Source organism: Lissotriton vulgaris, chromosome 1_1 (assembly GCF_964263255.1).
Source record: "Lissotriton vulgaris chromosome 1_1, aLisVul1.2, whole genome shotgun sequence".
Classification (NCBI taxonomy): Eukaryota; Metazoa; Chordata; class Amphibia; order Caudata; family Salamandridae; genus Lissotriton; species Lissotriton vulgaris.
The window spans coordinates 1,590,414,802-1,590,442,263 of record NC_141685.1 but is presented as its reverse complement, the minus strand read 5'-3'; the positions used below and the strand labels follow the sequence as shown (position 1 = coordinate 1,590,442,263).

General features: G+C 42.3%; 1 protein-coding gene across 1 annotated transcript in view; it reads right to left on the bottom strand.

Annotated features, from left to right (window-relative positions):
* Positions 1-27,462, bottom strand: part of LOC147750851 (protein NEDD1-like) — a 381,766-nt gene that overhangs the window by 32,321 nt on the left and 321,983 nt on the right. The window contains exon 12 of the mRNA XM_086937101.1: positions 27,149-27,215. Within this exon, the coding sequence (XP_086793227.1) occupies positions 27,149-27,215 (67 nt within the window). The remainder of the gene's footprint in view (positions 1-27,148; positions 27,216-27,462) is intronic.

The window sequence follows — 27,462 nt, the reverse complement described above, 5'->3', positions numbered from 1 at the left end:
GTCCAGCGGAAAGCAACACACTCGGACCTGCTATTCTTACCTCTACATGTTCACAGGATGTGAAACAGAGCGAGAGAGACTGTACAGCCCACTTACAAGCTGCAAGTCTGCCAAGGCAGGAAGAGACACCATTGCCAGTAATTGACATGACCGGCAGTGGAGTAGACTACGTGGCAGTCGTCGTGATTGAGTTATGGGTTTTGGGTGAACTATATTCTTTCCCACAGGTTGGACTTTAGTTAGTTTAATTTTCTTAACTAAGGTTGGGAGGGATGTAGTAACGTAAGACACGGTCTAGTGTCTCAGTTTCATGTATCTACACTAAACACCCACCCACCCCCAGGCGTCATTGGTCAGATGACCCTGGCCAATTAAAGGGGCTGAGCGCACGTGCTCAGGGTCCATTACCTAACCATCACCACTGTGTCTGCGTGTCTGATTTCACACCAGCATAATGAGGGCCTAGCGCCCTTCATCATCACCATTACAGGCCTGTCATCATATTTTAAAAACTTTTCCATTTGCCTCTGTTGGCGCGGTAGCGCAGCCACTCAGATTGCTGACTCTGACTGAAGCTCCAGAGAGGAGTTACGAGTGTCAAGGCTGGTCCCTTTTGCCTATCCTGCAGCCTGCTTCTCTTCCGCGTGGGTGTCCCTTGGTGACCAGCAAGTATTTTAAGGTGAGTTCATGTACGAAGCAAGTGGCATTTGTAACCTTCCGTGAATTGCTCAATGTCGTCATGCAATATTTGTTTCAGTGTACTGCTCACTATCATTCATGCCAGATCTAGTGTTCATTGGCGGGAAACATACCCTTTTTTAAAAAAAAAATACCGGACCCTTCATCTCATATCAGTGCACAATAATGTTCTGAATGAAACAACGTTATCGAGTTGAAGTTTGTGCCCCAAATTCAAAGGGCGTTTGACATAAGCAGGTTTTAGTCAGAGTTATTATCGATGCAGAATTGTCTTTGACCCCAAGACAGATATTTGTCAAAGTTGTAAGTGATTTACAGTCAGGAGGATTAGATGATGGCAGTCTGCTTTGAGGCTCCAGGCAGTGTGTTTTAAGAGGCTGACCGCCTGAAAAGTGTTTCCAAGGATGAAAGTTGAATAGCTAGGATTTTCCCCCTTAATCACACCCCTTATTCCCAGTCCAATATTTAGGAGTCACAAGGCTAGTCCAATGGTCAAAGTATTATCTAGGTCCGAAACACTGACATCCAAGTTGTACGGTGCTTCTGGAAACCTGTCTAGCCCTCCACCAACCTACATGCACGTGTTTTGGAGGAAATCTGTATGCAGGTTAGCCTGGTGTTTTTAAAGATGACAGCAGTTGCACAGATCGATTACTACAACCTGGGAAAAACTAAAATGCTTACTGCACTATAACTGCGCTAAGCTGGAAAATCAATGAAAAAAAAAATCATAAAGCCTGCTCCCAGGCTTGACGGTCTAGAACACACAATCATCCATAGTAAAATCAAGATTCTTTTCTGTCTATTTACAGTTGACTTTCCACAAGATGATTAAGCCAAAAAACAAAAGACTGTGGCATACCAAACATGCGGGGAAGATTCAACATAATATGGGAAAGAAGGCTGCTATTCAAGTCTGTTTCAACAAAAATATCACCTATTTGAGTTTCCCTACCTGTAAAGCGGAGGACACATCTGAATCTAGCAACTAGATAGACGAAAATAAACCTTGCTTCCCGCACAGGACCAGCTCAGTCCCGGCTCCATCAGATGTACCAGATTGTCTCTAATTCCTTCATATTCTCTACAGCATACTTCCTAAAGGTTTTAGAACCATAACTCAATTTTTACAACAAACTTTCATAAGCCACATTACTTTAAAGGAGAAGGGCGATTTATTTTTGTAACTAAAGTATAGTGTGGTAGCGAAAAACAAGTTACTTACCTTTGGTAATGATGTATCTGTAAGAGACATATGTTAGATATAGATTCCTTTCCTTCAGAATTACCCCCATGCGCCAGACTGATACATCCTAAAAATGTCTTCTGAAGACTTCTTTTGCAATATTTTAAAAGTTTAAACTTTAAGCTGGTTTTTGGGCTGACACTGGTCTGCGTTGGGCTGAATTTGTGCTTATACTTGAGCGTCTTTGGGTTTGGTATGGGTTTTAAAATCTGGCAACACTTCTGGGGCAGTGGCTGGGCGATTTGCTGCAGGGTGCGGCAGAACCAACCACCCCTACGATAGAGACCCCGGAGTACTGGAGTCTGAGGACGGTATGAGATACAAGGGGAGGAAAGGATCTTTGGTGAGTGGCAGGGTAGTGGGCACAAGACAAGTCCTACATAACTACCAAGATTTCTGATTCCTATTTTCTTTACATTATATTTTATCTCAGTGACACAGAGGCACAGTGTACCATGTCAGTTTTTTAACCTAAATATTACCCTGTTGATGATCATTAATAGACGTCAGAAGTTCGTCTGCTTCTAATGAGGAATGGATGTTGTGCATTTTGTTATTATACATGACCCTGAGAAAGGCAGGGAACCTCATTTGGACAGTGGCTCCCAGAGCCCTGAACTTCTCCATTTTCTGGCCTAACTCCCATTGTCTATCCAAAGTAGATTTAGATAAATCCGATCTGATAACATAAGAGAAGTCTAGAGCTTTTAGGGCAGTGGTCTTAAGGGCTAAATTTAAAATCTTCTCTTTTACAGAATAAGTCAGAAAATTAACTAGAATTTTCCTAGGTTTAGACCTTCCCTGTTTTAAACGGAAAGGATCTCTGTGAGCTCGCTGGATGTCTCTTTCTAGCTCTTCCACGGATTCCTCCAGATTTAAGGACTCTTTAAGCAGGGACGCTACAAATTTTTTCATTTCAGTACCCTCTTTTCCCTCTGGAACTTTCAGGATTCTAATGTTATTTCTCCTTGAGTAGTTCTCCAAAGATTCCACTCTCTCTTTTGTTGCGTTCCCTTCACGTCTTAAGTAGTAGATCTTTTCGTTAGCAGAGTCTAGTTTAGCTTTTAGTTCATTTACTGTACTCTCAAGGTTATCTGTCCTCTCCGAGAGAAGATCAACTCTCTTATCCAGGGCATCAAATGACGCTTTTATCTCCTGCTGGTTACGTTTTGATTCAGCGAACCCAGATTTAATTTCCTGAAGTAAATCCTCCAGTGAGATCTTCTCCTTCGTCTCGGAGGTCCCACCAGCCTTGTCATGAGTGGTCAGATGCCCAGTTTCTTCCGAAGTATTGGGACCACCTGAGTCTACTTCCCCCACCACTTCCACTGGGACGGAACCTTGAATCTCATTTGTATCGCCCATCTTATTATTATTGTCCTCCAGTGGTCCGCTTGGAATTTCTAGAACTTGAGGCAAAACCCTAAAATAGGATCTAAGTGAGGGGGTAAGCCTCGCTGCACTACCTTTAGTAGTTTTGGGTCTTAATTTAGAGCCAGATTTTGAGTCTTTTGGACCTTTTTGCCCAGGCCCCCGGGGGGGCGTAACCGCAGTTGCTGTGTTGACGGGTTTTACGACGTGACCACCAGAAAACACAAATATAGAAGAACCCCAGATAGTATCTTTAGAGCCGGGATCCGATTCTTCTACAACGCCTTTAGGCCCCTCACTATTTCCCTCCTTGACGCTACCAGGACTGAGACCCAATTTGGTAAAAGTATCAACAAGACTGTAAGCTTTAACACTTCCTCTGTCTGAAGACTGTTCCCCTTCAACAATCTTACCACCTTTAATGGCCACACATCCCTTCCCAAACACCTTACTTGTTGGTAGTGCACAGGCGAGTGATTTTTCTGCTTCCTCCTCCTCTGGTTCTGTCCTGGTCCTTGTCTTTATTTTTGCTTTAAGGCGACGAGTCTTCTGAGTTTTGCCCACGTTGAGGGTGTCTGAATGGGTTCCTTTGCTTGTATTAGGGCACTTTAATGGTATGTAAAGGCTGCTGAGGTCACCTCTAGCAGCCGCTCTGCGGCTCCTTCGCAGCTCCACGGCTGCCTCTGCCCACCGGGAAAGTGTAGCTAAGGGCGGGATCCTGGCACCACACATCCATACACCAGCAAGCTAGACGGTTTTTATTTTCAATTGTTTTTATTTTTTTAATGTTTTTTTAATGATTTAAAGTAATGCCAGGGCCAGGGCCAGTGCTGCTGCTTTCCTTTTCTATGTCAGTTCCGTTTATATATATATATATATTATTTTTTTTATATATTTTTTTATATGTTCTTGAATTTTCTTCCGTAAGAACCCCGTAAGAACAGGAAAGCCAATACTTGGCCAATACTTGGGGGAAGAAACCACTTGTGCACCTAAGCCCGCCTCGTTCGAAGCGTGCCTGCCTGACTTCTGTTACAGAAGTGCCTCGGAAATAGTGTCGAGCGTCTACCGCTGGCAGCAGACGAGTAAGCAAACGTGAAGGGCAATGGTGCTTCTATGAGCCGGCAGGTAAGCCTCGGATGCCCGATTACAATCTGATGTGGGCGGGTAGAGCAGGGCGCCTCTCACGGCGCTCCGCTACTCCGCTGCTCTGCTACGCTCCGCTCTGCTCTGAGCGGATCCCGGCTCCTGTATCGGCTCCTGTGGGCTCCTGGCTCCTGGCTCCGGAGGTGCTTCCGGTGCTTCGGGAAAATCAGTCGTACATCAAACGGACACCAGACGCCAAACACAGCAACAAGAATGGCACGCTACACACTGGAAGAACCGCGTTAGCTTCAGATAAGTTCAAAACAAGGGATTTACTGCATGCTCTCTCACGGGGGAATCGTGTTGATTGATTACATGCCGATTAGCCGCAAAGTCAAAGGGCTGGCTGGAGCTCCACGGAAGAGACGCGACCTGCCCTAGCCGGCGGCCGCCAAGAGGTGGAGGGAATGGGGGATATTAGGAGGAAATGTAGGGGGAAAGGTTTTCTCACAGAGGGTGTATATACAAATTATAAAGAGGAAAAAAAAAAAAAAGATGAAAGGGGAGGAAGGAAAGGAATAAAATAAATAAAAAAAATAATATGGAAAAAAAAATGTAATAAAAATAGGGAAGATAAAAAGATTAAATATATATGTATTTATGTATATATGTATGTTCGACATTGAAACATACATATATTATATGAATTGGGAATATGTATTAGTTTAATCATCCCATTATGTAGAAAGGTGTGTGACAAACACCTAAATTTATTTTTAATTATCAAAATTACTTTATATAAACATGATTGTTTTCCCCTAGAAAGAATTAAGGCATGCCGGGTTACATTTTAATCATGTAACTGATCAGGGCATATGGAACTCCATGGAGAGGCAAATCTGGCAACTATAGCCAGAGTAATTAAGGGGGGGTTTTCCAGGGTGGGGTGGGAGGGGGGATGGGGTAAAATCACAAAATATCCTCACTGCACAGGCACCGTTTCAAATACACAAAGTTCATCAAGTATACTTTTATCTATATTTCAATCGATTCAAACTGGTTTGTCCTGGAATGTCAATGGCTTGCGTGTTAAGAGTAGGAGATATAGAATACTGCCATACCTGAAGGATTCTCCGGCGCAGGTCATAGTCATCCAGGAAACACACCTGCTCCAACACGAAGTGAAGGAAATGTTAAGTAAAATCAGATGGGTAGATTGTTTTATTTGCACTAATCACAATGCAAATATTCGAGGTATATTAATTATCTTTAAAAAGCAAATAAAAGCCCAGATTCTTGCATATGAGGAGGATTTAAGTGGGAGATGGCTATACGCTAGAGTCAATCTAGATAATAGCCTATACAACTTGGTTGGTTATTACGGTCCCAATCAGGATGACCCCTCATTTCTGATCAAAATTCAGAATCACTTATTATCAACACAAGGTCCGATAATTTGGATGGGAGATTTTAACTTGGTACTTAACCCAAAATTAGATAAATCCCCCAATTCAAGGGCACTAACCTTTAAAAAATCTAGGCAGGTATTGGGGGATGTTATGTCGACACTCGGATTGGCGGATCCATGGAGGGAGAGAGCAGGTAGGGCACTTGGCGTTTCATACCATAACCATAAATATAACCACAAATCAAGAATTGACTACGCCCTTTTTAGTTATTCATTAAGAGACCACCTAAAGGACTTAACGTACTTGCCCTTACACTTATCGGACCATTCCGCTATAATTTTTTGTTTGCAAGTGGTCCAACAATCCTCTCAGGCTCTGTGGTCTTTTGACCGCACTATTCTCTTAGAGGCTGAGGAAACAGACCTCCTAATCCATGAAACAAAACTTTTCATGGACACAAATATTAACTCCACCCAGTTAAATATAGTATGGGAGGCCTACAAAGCTTATTTGAGAGGATATATAACTAATAGGGCCTCTTATCGAGGGAAAATTTACAGAGCCAAGATTAATAATATCGAAAGGGACATCGCATTATTGGATCAACGTATTGGCTCTGGAACTGGGACCAATATGGAAAAAGAACAGCGTAAAGAACTAAAAGAGAAGTTAGAAAATATTCTTCAGGAAAGGGTCGCCCTAAAATGGGAAGTAAGTAAACTCTCCAATTTTGAATATGGTGAGTCCGCAGGTAAGGTCCTTGCCTGGAAAATTAAATCAGACCAGGCAAAAAAGCATATAAAATATATTTCGGTAGAAGGCGAGGCAATTGAAAGATCATCCGTTAAAGATATTGGGGAAGCATTTTTGGAGTTTTTCCAGAAAATATATAAGGAAGAAATCTTGGAAGACCCCATCTCAAATCTTAGATGGTTGGAGAAGATTACCCTCCCCACTCTTAGCCCTGAGCAAAGAGATCGTCTTGATAGGCCTATTTCAGAGGAAGAAGTGAGGGAGTGTATCAAAAAAGTGAAGAAGGGCAAAGCAACTGGCCCGGATGGCCTTCCTGGCGAATTACTACGGGTCGTAGCACCCGAAATAGTCTCGGTGCTGACAAGACTTTTTAATGATATCTTAATAAATGGTGTGGCCCCACCCAAATCCTGGGGCGAGGCGATTATTGTCCTGATTCCGAAACCCGGGAAAGACCCAGCTAAATGTGGCTCATATAGGCCAATTTCACTTCTAAATAGCGACTACAAGGTTTTTGCGGCAGTACTGGCAAACAGACTTGGACGTGAAGTTGGCTCGATTATACACTCTGATCAAAAGGGTTTCATAAAGGGTAGACAACTCTCAGACCTTACATATGATTTGATCGGGGCAGTGGATATTGCCTCTACTTTCTCCCTTCCTTTGGCCATTATGACCCTTGACGCTACTAAAGCGTTTGATCGAGTAAATTGGGCGTACTTAGCCGAAACCATGAAGAAATTTGCCTTCGGTCCAAACTTTCGAAGATCAATTGGACTCCTTTACCAAAACCCCAGTGCAAGCATCATGGTGAATGGTGTATGTACTCAGCCATTTTTGATAACTAGGGGGACAAGACAGGGGTGTCCCTTGTCTCCCTTACTATTTAATATTTACATCGAGCCACTTGCACAGTCCTTTAGGGATGACCCAAGAATTTCTCCATTTAAATTTGGTGGGTGGGAAAGGAAAGTCGGGCTATACGCCGACGACATTGTAATATACACTAGTGATCCAGCAAATGCTTTCCCCATAGTGGTCGATAAAGCTAAAGAATTTGGAGGTATCGCAGGCTATGATATTAACGCCGATAAGACCGAGTTGATGACATGGAATATTGCCAATCCGGGGGTGGGGATAACGCCCTCAATTCATTCAATACGTTATCTTGGAGTCAAAATTACACAAGATATAGATGCTTTAGTAAAAACTAACCTAGATCTGGTGGCCAAAGAGTGTAGGGCCCTTTTAAGATCCTGGGCAGGGCTTAGACTATCAATTTATGGGAGGGTCAACATCGTAAAGATGTCCATTCTTCCGAAATTGACCTTTATCTTCAACACAATCCCCATTGCATTTGACCCTAAACAACTTCTTAGGTGCCAACAAGAAATAAACTCTTTTATATGGGGATACAAGGCCACGAGGTTGGCTTGGAAAAAATTGAGGAGGAGGAGAGAGAAAGGTGGACTGGCCCTTCCAGATCTACAGTATTATTCCTGGGCGTTTCAGCTTTCCCATTCAAGAATGCTTTTGAGGTCACCAGACCTTACCCCAAATGGGAAGCTATTTAAAGCTATGTTGGTCGGGGCAAACCTTCCATTGGATGGGTTTCTCTTCAAGTTTGGAGAACAAAAGTTTTTCAAGAAAGTGAGGTTGAAGACTCTATTAACGCAACTGAAGACATGGGTACAAATTAAGCGTAAAGTGGGACTGGCGTATTACTCTATCCATGCACCAATTTGGGATTCTCCCGGGCTCCCACCATGCTTGCAGGACTCTTTGGCAACCCCCCTAAGAACAGCTGGACTTTCTAGATGGGGCGACCTACTCTGCGGAGGTATCTTGATACCGTGGGAAGTCCTTAGGGATAAAGTGGGCCCGACTCTGTCAAGATTTAAATACATACAAATTAGTAGTTGGGTCAGAGAATTATTCAGGAAAGTCCCTAATTCTGGAAGTATTAACCCTCTAGAACAACAGCTTTGTTGAAAAACAAATTGGAGGTAAAGAGGTGGCCTGTTGGTACTGGTCTATACTTGAGGAGGTCGACGGGGATTTTCTCCTCCCAAAACAGCTATGGGGTAGGGAAATTAAGGTTATGGATGAGGATAGTTGGTCAGAATCCTTTACCCTTTTGTATAAATTGGTAAAACCAGTTTGGCTCAGACGAAACCATCTATTTACTTTACATCGGGCATATCTCACTCCTTTGCGTCTATCCAAATTTCAAGAGGGGAAATGCTGTAACAAATGCCAACTGCCCTCAGCATCTGACACTCATATGTTCTGGGATTGCCCCCATTTAGCTACCTACTGGACAGAGATCAAAGCTACTTTGGACTCAATAACCAAAATTGACATCTCAATATCTCTATCATTTGTCATTCTCGGTTTAGACCAGAACATAACTGGGGTAGCACGATCCTTTCTGTTTTATGCCATTTTACTGGCAAGACGGCAGATTTGCATGCACTGGGTGGACAAGACCCCTCCCACTCACTCAGAATGGCTAAACTCATTATATGAAACCTCAAAGGTAGATCTGAGAAGATCATGCAGAGCCCAAAATCTCACTTTTTGGAAGCTTTTGACAGAATGGAAGTGAGTTCTCCTTGGGGTTTTTTTTTTTTTTTTTTCCCCAAGATCCAATGATTAAGCCCACCCACTCAACAGTTCAGTATTGTGGTCTGCCCAGAATTCGACATCTATATACTGAATATTTTGGCACGAAGTTGCCTTGAGACATCGTCACATGATGTATGGTTGTTCCTATCAACTCACAAAATCCTCTGCTGAGTTGTGAAGCGGCTCAATTCTCAGGGCCTTGCTCCAAAAAAAGCAGTGAGATGGTTGGTTGGTTGGTTTCTTCCGCATCTAAGGGACGTGTGTCGGGCAGATGAGGATAAAAAAAAAAAAGATTTCTGATTCCTATGTGTGACATTTTCATTACTACACTTCAATGACTGTGACACTTTTTCTAGGGAAACATAAATACCAGCAATTACACCCATTTTATACGTTCAAGAGATAGTAAGCTCTTCAGTGCAGGTGGCCCGGTTGGGGAAGGCCAGATGCCAGCCCCGGGCCCCTGAGGACCATGAATAATGCCGCCAAGTACTCAGCAGCCGGCTAACTGCGCCACCTACATGCTTCTGCAGCATGACGTGACGTCACTTCCACCCGCTGCGTTAGGGCCAAAGTGTTGCACAACCTGACTGGGGCAGGCCCCGACGGGCTGTCTATGCAGTAGCTAATTGGGCCCTACCACAGACTGGGCCATGACGTCAGGCTGTCTGACTTACAGAGCGCAGTGGGAAATCAATCAACAATAGACACACATTGTATCTGACTGTGAGCCTGCTCAGCTGCTGGGAGCATCCCAAGCCTATGGGACTCTGGAGCAGCCCACCCCGGCCACAGAGGCCACTGCCACCTGCCACACTGTTTGCAGTGGCGCGCTACTGTTTGCCATGGGCGGCAAATTGAGGGATAGCCCCAGGCGCCACAAGCTCTAGCTACGTCCCTGCATCGCAAGGTAAAACCCACTAACTTGCTGATATCCAAGTGGAAAGAATCCTTCAATCTGCAAGGTAAAATGTTAAAAAAGAGTTGCTTCTGCCATCCTATCAAGTGGGAAATTATCAAAAAGGAATTGTGGTTACCGTATTATTATGCAAATTCTTGCCATTTTTGGACAACCATAGTATACTACCCACCCCTGCTAAAATGCTGGTACTGACAGAGTGGCGGCCATTTTTGATATGCTGAATGAATTCATGGAAGAGTAAACCGCCATTACCATGCAGCCGTTTCCCCGCATACCGTTACATCGCAAGCGTTACCAAGCATGCGATGTAACAACCCATAGTCGTTACTACTCATTTTTTACATTGCATGTGCTTTTACCACACATGCTTTTACAACGACTTTTGTTGTAAAGGTTTGTGTGGAAAAAGCACCTGTAATTGAAGTTTGTTGGTTTGGGGACAGTGAGGCGGGGGACACTTTTATTGCAGGCCTTGTAAAAAAAATGTCTCCTCTGGCTCCATACCCCGACAGCATTTTGAGAGCTGTATGCTCTTGTGGTTGGAGTCTGGGCGGCGTTATTAGTACCCCCTTGCCCATTTAATGCTGGGAGCGGTGCAGATGTGCTGCTGGCACACCAAAGGCAAGACCATCTTCGCCCAAAACGTGGCCAGCACTAGCCATGATGCCCCTTTTGTATCAGCTAAGCCGTTGAGAGTAACTTATGGTAAGGACATCGTGTTGGCCCTTCGCCCACCATGTTGTGGCGATGTATTTCTTAGTTCTCAGGAAGTCAGCGTAATTAAGTAAGCAATACTCCAAGTGTAATTTCGAAGTTCAGAACAGGCCAGGCTCGCCTGGGGCAGCCTTGAAGGATTGTAAGATGACAAGCCAGGTTTCTAAAGAGGGAACCAAATAAAGGCAGAACTGAGTTAAAAGCTTGTCTACTCCATGCCAAATCCCTACCCAAACATAAAATGAGCATTTGGGATTTGTTCTACCGCCTTCCTAAATCATCCACAAAGTTTCTGAAGAGTTGACAAACGCGATCACTCCTTTCTACTTACAATATTCTAACTTTATAGAACTGGGATCCAAAAAGGAGTAGTTTAGGTAATCTATGCCCAGTCTCAAATTAGTACAACTAGTCAAAGGTCCCACTCATAAATGTGGGAAATACTCAGTAAGGTGTGGCCATCCATGCCATATTGGCCACCACTAGTAAAATGGTGGCCCTAGCCCGACCATGGTAGTTCTTGATATTTTATGGCCATCCATGGTATAATGGTGACCATCTCTGGTGTAATTTTTATCCTGAAAGATTAGTGACATGTGTACATCCACTGGATAATGGTGGTCCCAATAGTATGGTAGTAATCCTTGCCATTGCACAATGGTGACCCAACCATGTTATATTATAGAGTCTGTCACAATGGTGGCAACTTATGGATCATATTGGGCATCCATATTAAGGGAACTTGTGGCAGCCACTCCTGCATTTGGAACACACAGAGGCTTTTGCAGGATGAAAGATGAGAGGAACCCGTTCATGTTAACATGCACACTAGTGTACAAGCTTAGCTGCCCCTATTTAAAAAACAAGCCGAAAAAAGAACAGATGCTTTGGCTTTGGGGGGAGTGGTGGGCAATGCAAAAGGGACTGGTTTTGAATTGTTCGCTTATAAACTTTTTGGCCTCAGATATTAAAGTTATGATTAGGTTATGTGGCCTTGGTTCCTTACTACCCAAGTATGAAAAGTGCACAGAATGCCCATCTCTACAATGTTTCAGTATATAAACCAACCTCTGCCAATCCAGAAACATAATCGGCTGCTCTGTATAAAGAACTGTAGTGCCTGAATTCACATTGCCCAGATATACAGCACCATTGTCTGACTAAAAACATTCCTGGTACGTAAAGCACTATTGCTAAACAAGCATCCATGTTGTCCTGGTTTGTACAAAACCATTGCCATTCAAATTAGAATACCCTTTGCGTGTATAAATACAGGAAATCAAGTTGCTCCGATATTTCTAGCACTAGGACAGTGCATGAACCACTGCCGGCCAGCCACCTTCATGCTTAATAAGGGCTGTTTTGCTGCCCACAACTGACCCTAGTGCCAGCTACTCAGAAGTCCGAAGCCTGTGTTTCAGTCTTCCAATACAGTTCTAATGCCTATGCTGTGGGGAGTTAGCACATACCATCAGGTACCAGTTCATAACTTGGCTGACCTGGTCAAGAAGCTGCTTGTAGACTGTTGAATAAAAATGTTTTTGAGTTTGGGCAAGCATGTAAGCAGTTCAACTAGATTTTGCCACTTACAGGGGCTAAGGCTAGCACTACTAGCTTTTTCAGAGGTGGTTCATAGCAGTATATCCATCCGCAAAGACATACCCCTGGAGCATGCAAAATGCCAGAATGAATGTCTGGTCCATATTGGCTATGAGTGGTTTGGAAAAGGTACTGGGCACATGTTCTGGGTAAATACAATTCATGATGATGCATTTAAATTCTGAGCTTTCTTAAAGAGAGGGGGCTCAAAGCAAACTGCCTTGAACCTGCAAAGTACTTTGTGTTAAATGGGTTGCCCTCTTGGAATCCCACTGTAGTCCGCACGTTGGCATATCTTGACTGGGAATTTCATTTGACTAGAGAACTTTTTCTGAGGACATTAGAATACCTTTCTCTGGAGGCTTTAGTGCTATCTATTTCATTGAATCTATAAATGTATTTATGTTCATGGTCACAGCACATGAGCTGCGTCATGCCTTATGTATTGTGCTTCAAGATAGGAAATGAATGTATGTTTATACCATAGGTTTAAACACATGGAACGCAATAGTTGGGACAGGCACTGATTCAGCGTGGCGGATGTACTCAAATTTCTAGTCTGCCTTCTAACTTAAAACAAGCTACAGGTCAATCAAATATAAACACTGATCTGGTAGGTGAAAATAATATACAGAAGAAGTCTTGTCCACTTCCCAGCTCCCGCTTACACAATGAGCTTGGAAACGTTGTGCTTACTCAAATATTTACAGCTGGTCTTCCTAATGTTTTCCCACTCCATGCCCACTCAATTGCAGATACCCTCCACAGTGGCAAATGGCATTTTCTCTTTTTGACTGAAACCTGCTTGCATAAAAGCTCAGCACCTGAGCTTGCCATGACTGAGGGATTTAGGATCTTTCAAGTAAATTAGAATGGTTATAGGGGAGTGGTATTGCCCTTGTTCACCTTGACTGTATGCTTTCCACCATTACTGGCAGCGATTTGGGAAACGATACAGAGTCACTGATTTGCAGATATACCTTATACCCATAATGTGGCATTCACCTTTTACTGCTTTATTGCTCACCTGTTCAGGAAACCAACACCCTGATTGAGTTAGATCTGGTTGACTCTCTTCCCCAATAAGAGATTAAATATTTAAGGTGATTTTAATGTTTGGATCGATAACTACACTAACCTTAAAGCACAGCAACTAGGTGATACTGAGCATGTTTGGTTTGTTTCAGGTCATTCAGTCCCCTATACACAATAAAAATGGCGTTCTTGATCATATATGGATAGCGGACATCCTGGTTGAGGTAGGTGATCTCCTTCTTCTACCATGGTTTGTTCACTTTTCATCTTTCAGTGGTGATTTGTTCACTTTTCATCTTTCAGTGGTGATTATGAAGGCAACCCATCTATCTAACTACTTAAGACTGGAAGGGCCAGGACATTTGTGAGGGTTTAGAATCTGCGCTCGGTCGGCCCCTAAAATGTCCTTAGTTCATAAAGTGATTAACGCAACAGTGGGGTCCTGGCATGATTACTGCAGCTCCTTTTGTCGGACCCACCCTAGGTATGCTTTAGACAAACTTTTGGTTTCCAAAATATAGCACCAAGAGTCATGCTGAATCTATCTCTAAGAACATCTGTTTCCCATCATCTTAACCATTTACACTGGCTGTCAACAGAGAAGAGGATGAAGTTCAATTAATCACCTTTTGTCACACAGGCATGTATGGACCTTCTCCCACATTTGTAAAGAATGTGACTGAGATCCATATGCCACATAAGAATCTGCGTTTGTTCTCTGACTCTCCCTCAAATATGTAGAGCTAGTCACAAGGGGTTGAATGCTCTTCCCACTTAATTACATATCATAATTAATCACAGACACCTTAGGAAATGAGAAAAGGTTTATTCAAATAAATAATTAACCAATAGAAGGCTGAACTATCACCAGGACATCTTTTTAGTTATTGGTTGCTGATAGGACCGTTAACATTACAAGGCATCTCTCTCATTTGCACCATTATTGCAGTGAAAGATTTTTTTTTGCGTATATCATGTAAAATGGTCAGCAATTGTTCACAGTAACTTTAAGAACATTTTGTCTGCTCGTTTCACAGTACAAACAGAAATGATGCTGACAATATTCTTAAGTACAAAGAACACGTTCTTTCAAGTCCAATCACAACATTATTAATTGTATTCATGCCTATTCATATCCTGATAGAGACCTATTTAGATCCATGAATGCTTTTATATCTCCAGCGGGGCAAAGTGAACAAGAGGAGAGTAAACCGCTGCACTCTGAATGAAAGGTAAGTCAGTATTCCAATGTTATTCAAGGTAAAATAGTTTTTAGGTACTCAGAAAAACACCTTCTGGTTCCATAAGGTGTGACACGAATAATGCAAAAGAAGTTTTACTGCGAGTAAGAAACCATCCTGAGTACTCTTAAGGCACAACCAGTGCGTGAGTATGAAGGTAAATCACATGAAATTCATGAACTTTTAAGAAATCTTTTATTCCTTTGATAAATCCAGAAGGATATCCATGTAAACCAAAGTTTTATATTCACGTTTTTAAATATCCATTTTAAAGCATATCCATTGTAAATTCATGGAGTAAACACAAGGTGAATTGGAAAACCCCAATGCATTTTGTGCTATTGCAGCACTTCTTCAGGGGGATATATTTCTAAAAAGAAAAGAAACAGAAACACTATGTAGGTCGCTGAAATAACAGTAACTCAGAACACGTAAAATGTGCTTGGTGAAAAAGAGTGGGAATGGAAGAAACCTCCACGTTTGAAAAAAAGCCAAGTGAAAATACAGTGTAATTAATCTAAAGAAAATTAAGACGAATAACTGCTTGTGAAAACAATGTGAAAAAGAATAATAAATAACCAGAGTAAACCAACGAACCAAGGAAGTAAAAGATCAACCGGTATAAACGAAAAACACAGTGTCAGAAAAGGTAGAGTGAAGAAACTAGAACGAGTGACACTATTTTAAAGTATAAGAGAACGTTCCATTTTGTGAATCAAGTAAACACTCAGTGTCAGAAGTAATCCATAACCTAAGCACAAAGAAGTAGTACAGTAAAGCTTACCCATCACCGAAGAAACAAGCGTGTACAAAGAAATACGTCTGGTCGCTCGGGACACAACCCGGAAGACGCCACTGAAACCTGGCGCTCATTAACACAGAAATGAAGTGAAAATAAAAGTAGGACACAGGATAGACATACGGCAAGTCGCCCAAGGTAGCGGAAGGGTGTAATAAACAGAGGACTAGAATGTAAACAAACCCTAAAAGCGAAGCAAAAAACCAGTGAAAATAGAAAGTGAACGTACACAAGAAACCACAGGGGGCAAAGAGAAATGAAAAAGGCACGGAAAAGGACTAAATGGAAAGCATCTATGAAAAATATGGGCAATATTCAAAATACAGAGATGTAAGCAGTATTCAAAAATCAAACGAGGTACAGATAGATCAAAAGTGCAAGTAAAACAAGAACAAACAAGAAAAACAATGCAAACAAATACACAGAAAATCTGGAACCGTGGAAAATACAGCTCAAAGAGAGATCAAAAGTCCATGGATATAAAGGTATTTACAGATGACAACCGAGTTCAATTCTATCGTTAAGCCCATTGGGTTGGAGGGCTTGTAAAAAGTAAATCCAGTGGAGTTCACGTTGCAACAGGTGTTTGCTGTTGTCTCTGTGAGGAATTTTTTCAACAATCTCCAAAATTAGATAACGAATTTGACTGGGATTATGAGAATGTGACACAAAGTGAGCTGCTAAACATGATTTTAAGTTCTTAGTTCGGATGTTACTGCGATGCTCGTTGAGTCTTGTTTTAATTTTTCTTTCAGTTTTTCCCACATATGGGAGGCCACATGGGCATTTGAGCATGTAGATAACATTAGTGGAATCGCAGGTGGCAGACACTTTGAGATGAATGGGGGTACCTTTAGAGGGGTGACACAGTATGTTTCCTGGTATAATGCTGTTACAGTGGCCACAGTTGTGGCAGGGAATAGTACCTTTATATGTCATCACTTTTTGCTGTGGAGGGTGTTTGAGAAGAGATTGTACATTTTTGGATCGTTGGTAAGCAAAGATCGGTGGTTTCTCAAAGATGTTATTGAAGTCTTTCTCCAAGTTAAGCATGGGCCAGTGTTTGCGAATCACTTCTTTGATCTTTTTGGATTGGGTAGAAAATTTAGATACAAACACTGTGCGATTCTCATCATCAAGATTACTTTGTTTGGGTTTTAACAAATCATCCCTATTAAAGCACATAGCTCTGTTTTCAGCAGTTTCAGTGATTTGAATGGGATATCCCCGTTGTCGGAATTTGGTAATGATTTTGTTGCTGTCTTGGGTGTATATTTCATTAGTAGAAGCAATTCTTTTCGCTCGTAAGAGTTGAGAGTACGGCAAATGACGTTTCAAACTGGGTTGATGAAAACTGCGATAATGTAGGTAGTTGTTACGATCAGTGTCTTTAGTGTGTATGGAAGTGACAACACGGTTGTTAACCAATTTGATGTTCACGTCAAGAAAAGATATTTCAGTTTTGCTGTGAATGTAGGTAAACTGAATCCGGTCATTGATGTTATTGAGTGAGGATATGGCATTGATGAGTTGAATTTCGGTACCTTTCCAAATTAAAAAGATGTCATCAATGTACCGATAGTAAGAAAGTAAAAATGGTTCCCAATTCTTGTCTTTCAAAATATATTGGCTTTCAAAATAGTACATGAACAAGTTCGCATACGCTGGGGCAGCACAGTTGCCCATGGCAACTCCAGACAGTTGCAAATAGTACTGGTTATTGGGAGATTTGAAGTAACTGTGTTGAAGAGTAAATTGCATGAGTTCCAAAATAAAGACCTGTAAATCCAGTGGTTTTTTGGTTTGTAGAAGAATGTTTTCCAGTGCCTCAAGTCCCAAATTATGGGGGATAGATGTGTAAAGGGAACTCACATCAATAGTTGTTAGAATGATGGATTGATCCAAGGGAATGTGAATTTGATCAAGTTTTCTCAGAAAATCAGTGGTATCCTGCAAAAATGTCGACATGGCTCTAACGCTGGGTTGCAAATGTTTGTCGATATAAAGTCCAATGGGTTCATGGATTGAACCACAGGTACTTACGATGGGTCTGAATGGAGGTTTTGTCGGGTGTTTGTGGACTTTGGGAAGTAGATAGATGTACGGTATTTGAGGATATTCTTTGATCAAATATTTTTTGTCTTTTTCAGTGATTGTGTTGGCACGAACTGCATTGTTGACTATGGTCACCAGGATGATTTTGAACTCATTGGTGGGATCTGTGGTTATCCGCATGTATAAATCTTGGTTGTTCAAATGAGAATCCAGGTTTTCAGAATAGTAACTGTTGTCAAGGGCCACAATCGCGCCACCTTTGTCTGCTTTGGTGATTTTCAGTTCTGTGTTAGAAGCTAATTGTTTCAAAGCTTGTCGTTCATTCATGGAAAGATTGGATTTTATGGGAGTAGTAGATGAAAAAATCCCATGTAGTTCACGTTGTACCACAATTTCAAAGTTATCCAGAACTTTGTGGCTGATTGGAGGGATGAAAGTACTTTTTGGGCGTAACCCCATCAGAGTGTTTTCTTCACCAGTATTCGTTGGAACACACACATTAGTAAAAAAGTGTCTCAGTCGTAATGTTCTCATGAACTTGAAAAACGATATAGTGGTGTCAAGTTCATTAGTTTGGTGGGTAGGTACAAAATTTAGACCCTTTTGTAGAACTTGCTGTTGAGACATTGTCAGAGGAATCTTAGAAATATTTATAATCAGATTCTGTGGCTCCTAGTCGATTTGGCTGGAGGTAGCGAAGTGGTGTTTCCTGCGAGACCTCCTGGGTCTCCGGACGATGAGTGGCCCACCCCTAAAAAGGATCGGTGACACTTGAGATTTGAGAGTTATCAGTGGAATCTCCACTTGGTCTCGATGTTGATGCTTGCTCAGATGGTTTCGAACTTTGTTGGGGACCTTGTTTGTCGGGGTTTACCCCGAAATTGACCGGTGCGAGATCGTTCCTCAGATGAAGTAGAGTCTCCGTCTGTTGATCTGTTTGTCTGAGAGCAGTTTTGTCTCCTCGCTGCATAAATCTCAGCCCAATTATAAACTTCGCCCAACTTATAATCGACAGTGTCGCGCTTAAACTTCCTTAATTTACGTTCGTTTATTTCTTTCACATATTTATCCAATTGAATATTCACTTCTTCCAAAGATTTAGCAAGTTCTTCAGATGTTAACTTGGTACTTAGTTCGTGTTTTAGTTGTTTGACTTCATTCTCCAATTCCTCTAGTAATTTCGACAATTCTTCAACAATAAGAAGTATTAAATCCAAGGAACATTTATTTAATATTCCATACCACTTTTCGGTGAAACGCGGATTGTTCTTGCACAAGGTAGACTTCAAAGGGATTCGCAAACCACGGGGAATGCGTTGAACTCGAAGGTATCTAATTAATGTGGAGGCATGTAGCCTTTGATTGATCTCTCTTTTTGCTGTGAACAGCAGTTGTCGGATGTTAGATTGAACAGATCCAGAGCTGGATTCTATGTATTCTGGTTCCTGTATCAGCGAATAGATACGATTCAACTCATCAATGCCATATCCTCACTCAATAACATCAATGACCGGATTCAGTTTACCTACATTCACAGCAAAACTGAAATATCTTTTCTTGACGTGAACATCAAATTGGTTAACAACCGTTTTGTCACTTCCATACACACTAAAGACACTGATCGTAACAACTACCTACATTACTGCAGTTTTCATCAACCCAGTTTGAAACGTCATTTGCCGTACTCTCAACTCTTACGAGCGAAAAGAATTGCTTCTACTAATGAAATATACACCCAAGACAGCAACAAAATCATTACCAAATTCCGACAACGGGGATATCCCATTCAAATCACTGAAACAGCTGAAAACAGAGCTATGTGCTTTAATAGGGATGATTTGTTAAAACCCAAACAAAGTAATCTTGATGATGAGAATCGCACAGTGTTTGTATCTAAATTTTCTACCCAATCCAAAAAGATCAAAGAAGTGATTCGCAAACACTGGCCCATGCTTAACTTGGAGAAAGACTTCAATAACATCTTTGAGAAACCACCGATCTTTGCTTACCAACGATCCAAAAATGTACAATCTCTTCTCAAACACCCTCCACAGCAAAAAGTGATGACATATAAAGGTACTATTCCCTGCCACAACTGTGGCCACTGTAACAGCATTATACCAGGAAACATACTGTGTCACCCCTCTAAAGGTACCCCCATTCATCTCAAAGTGTCTGCCACCTGCGATTCCACTAATGTTATCTACATGCTCAAATGCCCATGTGGCCTCCCATATGTGGGAAAAACTGAAAGAAAAATTAAAACAAGACTCAACGAGCATCGCAGTAACATCCGGACTAAGAACTTAAAATCATGTTTAGCAGCTCACTTTGTGTCACATTCTCATAATCCCAGTCAAATTCGTTATCTCATTTTGGAGATTGTTGAAAAAATTCCTCACAGAGACAACAGCAAACACCTGTTGCAACGTGAACTCCACTGGATTTACTTTTTACAAGCCCTCCAACCCAATGGGCTTAACGATAGAATTGAACTCGGTTGTCATCTGTAAATACCTTTATATCCATGGACTTTTGATCTCTCTTTGAGCTGTATTTTCCACGGTTCCAGATTTTCTATGTATTTGTTTGCATTGTTTTTCTTGTTTGTTCTTGTTTTACTTGCACTTTTGATCTATCTGTACCTCGTTTGATTTTTGAATACTGCTTACATCTCTGTATTTTGAATATTGCCCATATTTTTCATAGATGCTTTCCATTTAGTCCTTTTCCGCGCCTTTTTCATTTCTCTTTGCCCCCTGTGGTTTCTTGTGTACGTTCACTTTCTATTTTCACTGGTTTTTTGCTTCGCTTTTAGGGTTTGTTTACATTCTAGTCCTCTGTTTATTACACCCTTCCGCTACCTTGGGCGATTTGCCGTATGTCTATCCTGTGTCCTACTTTTATTTTCACTTCATTTCTGTGTTAATGAGCGCCAGGTTTCAGTGGCGTCTTCCGGGTTGTGTCCCGAGCGACCAGACGTATTTCTTTGTACGCGCTTGTTTCTTCGGTGATGGGTAAGCTTTACTGTACTACTTCTTTGTGCTTAGGTTATGGATTACTTCTGACACTGAGTGTTTACTTGATTCACAAAATGGAATGTTCTCTTATACTTTAAAATAGTGTCACTCGTTCTAGTTTCTTCACTCTACCTTTTCTGACACGGTGTTTTTCGTTTATACCGGTTGATCTTTTACTTCCTTGGTTCGTTGGTTTACTCTGGTTATTTATTATTCTTTTTCACATTGTTTTCACAAGCAGTTATTCGTCTTAATTTTCTTTAGATTAATTACACTGTATTTTCACTTGGCTTTTTTTCAAACGTGGAGGTTTCTTCCATTCCCACTCTTTTTCACCAAGCACATTTTACGTGTTCTGAGTTACTGTTATTTCAGCGACCTACATAGTGTTTCTGTTTCTTTTCTTTTTAGAAATATATCCCCCTGAAGAAGTGCTGCAATAGCACGAAATGCATTGGGGTTTCCCAATTCACCTTGTGTTTACTCCATGAATTTACAATGGATATGCTTTAAAATGGATATTTAAAAACGTGAATATAAAACTTTGGTTTACATGGATATCCTTCTGGATTTATCAAAGGAATAAAAGATTTCTTAAAAGTTCATGAATTTCATGTGATTTACCTTCATACTCACGCACTGGTTGTGCCTTAAGAGTACTCAGGATGGTTTCTTACTCGCAGTAAGACTTCTTTTGCTTTATATCTCCAGCACCTTCTTCATCATCAAAATGTACAGCTCTCAGTTTCTGATAATGACACGGCCAACTACTCTACGTCCTAGATTAAAAATGTATAGGAAAGGTACTGTTCTCCTATGACCTTCATGACCTCTCAGATTTCAACACACTATGTCATTGGACAATATACTATCTGTCCTGCATGGTACTCTTATCTACCAGAATATGAGAATGGTGAATCTCTATTGAACTAGGCTAAGTGGACTCCCAGGACAATCCCTGACCAGTGGCTGGCTTTCCTACAAGTTTGCTCTTCTGCTTTATCCCTGGCCTTCAGGGAAAAATTCACCTAATATCTTACTGTTGGCTCCTTTTAGGAGGAATGGAAAAGAGGGGTGGTAAATTTGTTACTAAAAAACAACTGGTAAATGATCTTTCCAACCAATTAGCAATTTAACTAGAAAATAGGGATGTGCTGATATATGACAATTATGCTTTAGATCATCCATAGGCACAGAAACAGCCCTGCCACTTGCCTCAGAGGAGCTATGATGTGTTGTTGATCAAGGCGACTCGGCAGCTCTGCTGTTACTCGATGTGTTGATGACATTTAACTCAGTTGACCATGACATCTTTTTAACAGATTTAAAAGGACTTAGTACATAAGCCTAAGTGCTTCGATGATAAACCTCAATCCTCAGCTAGCAGAAATAAGTGCTGGTTTTACCCTCTTTGTTCTCTAAAGCTCAGGGAATCTCTTCTGGCAGGTCTCAGTGCTCTTTATTGAGCCCATTCTTTTTAATATCCATATTCACCTTAGATTGTGGCAATTAAATTGTATGGCAACTTTACTCTTTAATACACAGATGACATTCAGATTATATTTCGAATGGGCAGGCAATCACTTGGCTTGGCCATACGGTTGCCTTAATGCCCCTTAGCTGTTCAATATTGGAAAATTGCTAAACGTTCAGCAATAAAGAGCCAATAAGACAGAACTCTTAGTGGCAGACAGAAATCCAGATAGATGGGATAACGCTTCTTGGCCCTCAATCCTGTGCTCTGCACCATTACTATTCACATCAGTTAACTCTCTTAGAGTTTATCTTGATTCTAAATTATCTGTGGGGACTTGTATTAAGACGGTGGTCTCATCTTGTTTTGTTTCAAATTAAAGTTCTTTTTTAAAAATGCCCTAACTTACTTCTAGCCAACACCTGTTTCCAACAGGCCGATATCCCTCAAAGTCTTCAGGACTGAATACATTACTATTCCAAGATATTTAAAAGTCCCATAAATCCATATTCATTAACAGCTCTGAACTCTCACTCACCACACTTCTGTACCTTGTGATCGGTGACAACTCAAACAAAATACTTTTGGACTACACTGTTCAACGGAGTTGGAAAAGTACTTGTAGACTAATGTTTCTTGTGTGCTATGCAACATCAGAAATCTTCTCTATTTTTGAGGCCCAAGAACTAAGAGACATAGAAAAAGGAGGGCATAATATATGCCTATGGGAAAGATGGGAAGCAATTAGCTCCCCTCTCCTAAAAATTTTGGTGACTGAAGGTGAGAGAATGCGCTGAAAGGAATAGGAGCAGTAGTTTGGGCATGATTGGAAATAACATGGTCAGAAGGCAGGGTTCAATTTGGAAGGGCTGCAGGTAATTGAGGTGGGACATCAGCCAATTGGATGGGCCTATATAAGAAGCACGAATAGTCATGTGTTACTTCGAGTTTGATTGGTAAGATGATTTGACCTCTACTTATGACTCAAGATTTTTAAATTGTATTCTGTAAATACTGCTCACTTGCAGACTTGCTGACTGCTTGCTCTTGCCCTCCCAGGCCCCGGTCCGTTGAGGCAGCCGCCGTTTGTGCGGAGGGCCTCTGGCAGCAGACCGTCACTTCCGCTCGGGGTAGCGCTCTAGTTCTGGAGCTCCCCACTGCATTTAAACGGAACCCCTCGCGCACGAGCAGCGGACGGGCGCAGCTGGCACGCCGGCGGCGCGCCAAAGGCAAGCCCTCCTGCGCCCGTCCGCGCCTGGCCGGGACCAGGGGCCAGAACCCTTGCATGTTTTAACAAAATTGTGACCACCCGTCTGAAATATGACTCACAGACCTTGCGGAACTTAAAAGTGGACTCTGTTGCTACGTGCCTCCATGCTATGTGTCTAGACAACGTGGCCCCACATTGCTCGCATTGCGATTTTACTTAAGCGGGTCCTGACCCCAGACCACCTATAAAAAACTGTCGCTCCCTGACAAAGCATTCAATTGAAATGTCCCTACTTCTGGAAAGCTTAAACCCCGATACCATTTTCCTAACCGAAACATGGCTACGGGATGAAGCAGATCCTGCCATCACCCAGCTCTTACAGCCTGAATACCTACTCCATAGAATTGACCAGAAATCAGGAAGAGGTGGGGGACTAGGGATAATCTTCAGGGACTGTTTCCAATGTCGCTCCCGCCCAGCCGAGGTGCCCAACTGTGAAAGTATGAGCTTCGCATTGGAGTGCTCATCTACACAAACCTGCTCTGGTCTACTACTCTATCGGCCACCTGGACAGATGGGACAGTTTCTTGATTCCCTCCCCGCTTACGTGGCTGAGTTTAGCGAAGGCCCTACTGCCCAATCTAGAAGCCCTCCAACTCACATTGAAGAGCTCAGAATCTACACATGTTAAGTGCCATTTGCTAGATGCGGTTCTTAGCAACACTCACAAGCTCCATGTGGGCTCCCCATTGTCCCTGCCTTGGACCGATCATCTGCTTGTGCCTCTAACCTGGGAAACTGATTTATCCCCCGGCTCCTACAATAGCCCCGCTGATGGGAAGGAACTGGTCGAATCTTCCCACCAACCAATGGGTCCGCTCCCTGACTGCCGTGCCCCCGGTGCTGGGTACAGACCCAGAGATATCTAATAGGAACTTCAACATTTGGATCCAGACCTCATTGGATTCGGTAGCCTTCATAAAAAAAACAAGGCTAAAGAAGCGCCATGGTTCACCCCTAAACTACGAGAGATGAAACAAAAGTGCAGGAAACTAGAGAGGGAATGGAGAATGGCCCCAGAAGCAGAAAGTCGAACAAACTATAGAGAAGCAATCAGGAAGTATAAGGTGGTAATAAAAACGGCGCAATCCTCCTTTTATGAGCAGAAGATAAGGACTACAGCCAATTCCCCAAGGGAAATTTTCCAGATCGCGAAAACACTACTTAAGATCCCCCAAAATCTCCTTGACCCCATAGAGGCCCAAAACCGCTGCGATAAACAGGTGGAGTATTTCCATCAAAAAATTGAGCTTATCTCTCTCTCCTTTGCCCCCTCTAAGAGTCTATCTAATTTTTTGCAGGCCGAGGACATCTCTGCAACCACTCACTGCCCTCTTACGGAATTCCCTTTGCTTGATGAGGAGTCTTTGCAGACATTAATGCTAAAAGTGTAATCTGGCTCCCACACTGACCCAGCCCCTCCCCGTCATCTGCTACCAGACGCAGACATAATTAGACCGGCGATTCTGAGGACACTAAACGCCTCCATTGCCACAGGAACTGTACCATTGGCATGGAAATGCGCACAAGTCAGAGCCCTTTTGAAAAAACATACAGCTAGATTCATCAAAGAGCCATTTTGCGAGTCCTTAATAGCGATTATTAAGGAATCGCTATTAAGGACTTGCAAAACGGGATTCATGTAGGAATCGCTAAATAAATTGAGATTCCTACACATTCCTTATTTGCGATTAGCAATTTGCTAATCGCAAATAAGATAGTGATTTCAAGGGTGCCAGGGGTGTCCAAAGGACACCCTGTAGCACCCCTGAAATGCAAATTTACACAGGTGTTGCGCACACACATGTCCAAAGGACATGTGTGTGTGTAACATGCAACAGAGAAAAATGCACTAAAGTGCATTTTTCTATTTTTTCGCTATTTACCACGAAGTCAGACTTCGTGGTAAATAGCGACCAAATATTGCAAATTCGCAAATTAAAATTGGTTAATGAATTGCATTTAAGGAATCTCTAATAGAGATTCCTTAAAAGCAATTCCTCACAAATATGCGATTTCGCAAATAGCGATTTTTGTATTTGGGATGATGAATCCCAAATGCAAAAATTGCGAGCGCAATTTCCTTTCATGAATCTAGCTGCTAATCTTGACCCTGCAACTATGGCTAACTACCGCCCAATCTCCCTCCTGCCGTGGCTTGGCAAACTGTTAGAGAAGCACATCAATCTCTCTCTGGTCAACCATCTGGAGTCTCACAATCTACTCCATGATTCCCAAGCAGGCTTTCGTCCAAAGTTTGGAACGGAAGTTGCCCTTCTGGCAGTGACAGAATCAGCCCGGAGAGACATGGATCAAGGCGGTCCAACAGCAATTATTTTGCTAGACCTGAGTGCCGTCTTTGACACAGTGGATCATAACATCTAGCTAGCTCTTATTAGGCGGCTTGGACTAACGGGGTCAGCTCTCTCCTGGCTGCAATCATTCCTAGAAGACCGGGTGTTTTAGGTCTCGGAGGATACCACCCAATTTAAGCCATGGCCCCTCAACTGCAGGGTCCAGCAGGGTTCCTCATTAAGTCCAACCATATTCAATGTCTATATGGAACCCCTTGCAGATATGGTACGCCCGTTTGGCATTGAAATTGTCACCTACGCGGACGACACCCAACTGGTGGTTGGCTTAAACCATCCTTAGGGCTCGTAGAGCACTCAGGGCAGCTGCTTAGAAGCAGTAGTCAACTGGACGGCACTTTCCCATCTGAAATTGAACGGGGAGAAAACGGAACTGATGTTCCTGGGGAAGTCCCCTTCTCCCGGATCAAGTATCGACTGGCCGTCTTGTATGGGCACTATGCCAGAACCTAAAGATCAGATTAAAAGCCTTGGAGTATGGCTTGATAACATCTTAGGGTTCAACCATCAAGCCACCAAACTCTCGGCAACATGCTTCGGGCTGATGAGGATGCTGAGGAAAATCTTGCCGCTCCTCCCCTTTCATGCCCGGAGGATCATGGTGTAGGCTATCATCTTGTTCCGCCTTGACTATGGGAATTCCTTGTACTTAGGCGCTCTGGCGAGTACCATCAAAAAACTGCAGGTTACTCAGAATTCTGCAGCTTGCCTACTGCTCGGACTTTCTTGTAGACACTCAGTGTCAGCCGCCTTGAAAACACTCCATTGGCTGCCAATGCAGGCTTGGATCGAATTCAAGGCGATGTGCATAGCCTGCAAAGCCATGTGGCGCACTGGTCCAGCATTAGTCTGTTCCCTAGTCTCACCTTACCATCCGCCAAGAGCCTTATGATCTGGGGGTACCTGCCTGGCAGTAATTCGCAAAGTCAAACGAACAAGGTGGGGGGATCGCTCGTTTTCTTGGAATGCCGCCTCTCGCTGGAACTCTTTGCCGCTCACCCTACGCAGTGAATCAGATCTACTCAAGTTCCGCAAACGGCTGAAGACCCTCCTCTTCCATTAACGTGTACACACTGACAGTTGCTTCTCCCCACCCGTCCTAAGCGCTACGAGGCCTCAGGGCAGAAGTGCGCTCTATAAAACCCCATTACACTACATTACATTACTTATTATGCTTACTATATTTATCTATCCCATCTCTAAGGACTTCACATAGTGTTGGATAAAAATACTACAACGAGTTAGAAAGGGCAATTGGTCCAGGACCACACAATTCTGGCCAAATAATGCAGCGATGACTCAGGTAATCTTTTTCAAGGTTGAACATATGTAGCTATGTAGCAGACAGCAGTCAATCAATCTCCAGCTTTAAAGAACATTTAAAAAGAAACAGTTATTTCTCTCGTGTGACTACTGAACTTTTTAAATGCTGTCCTCTTTATTTCATATACATACCAATTGCATGTGGAACTGCTTTAGCATCTCTACTTGAAGATAAAACATGTCTTGATGGCATGCTTCCCTTAGAAATATAAGAAAAAGAAGAATTTTAAGTATTTACATGGACATACTAGTGTTATCCATCCACTTAGTGCATCCCTGACTATTATGTACATTTTTAAGTTTAGTGATGGTTAACAGTGTTCTCAAACAAAATACAAGATTTTCTTTAACTTTTTTTTAACCAAAATTTGAAATACAAATACATCAATGCTACAGAGACAATTTCTTTCAGAAAATATTCTCCAGACTTTCTCGGTGACTGCTGT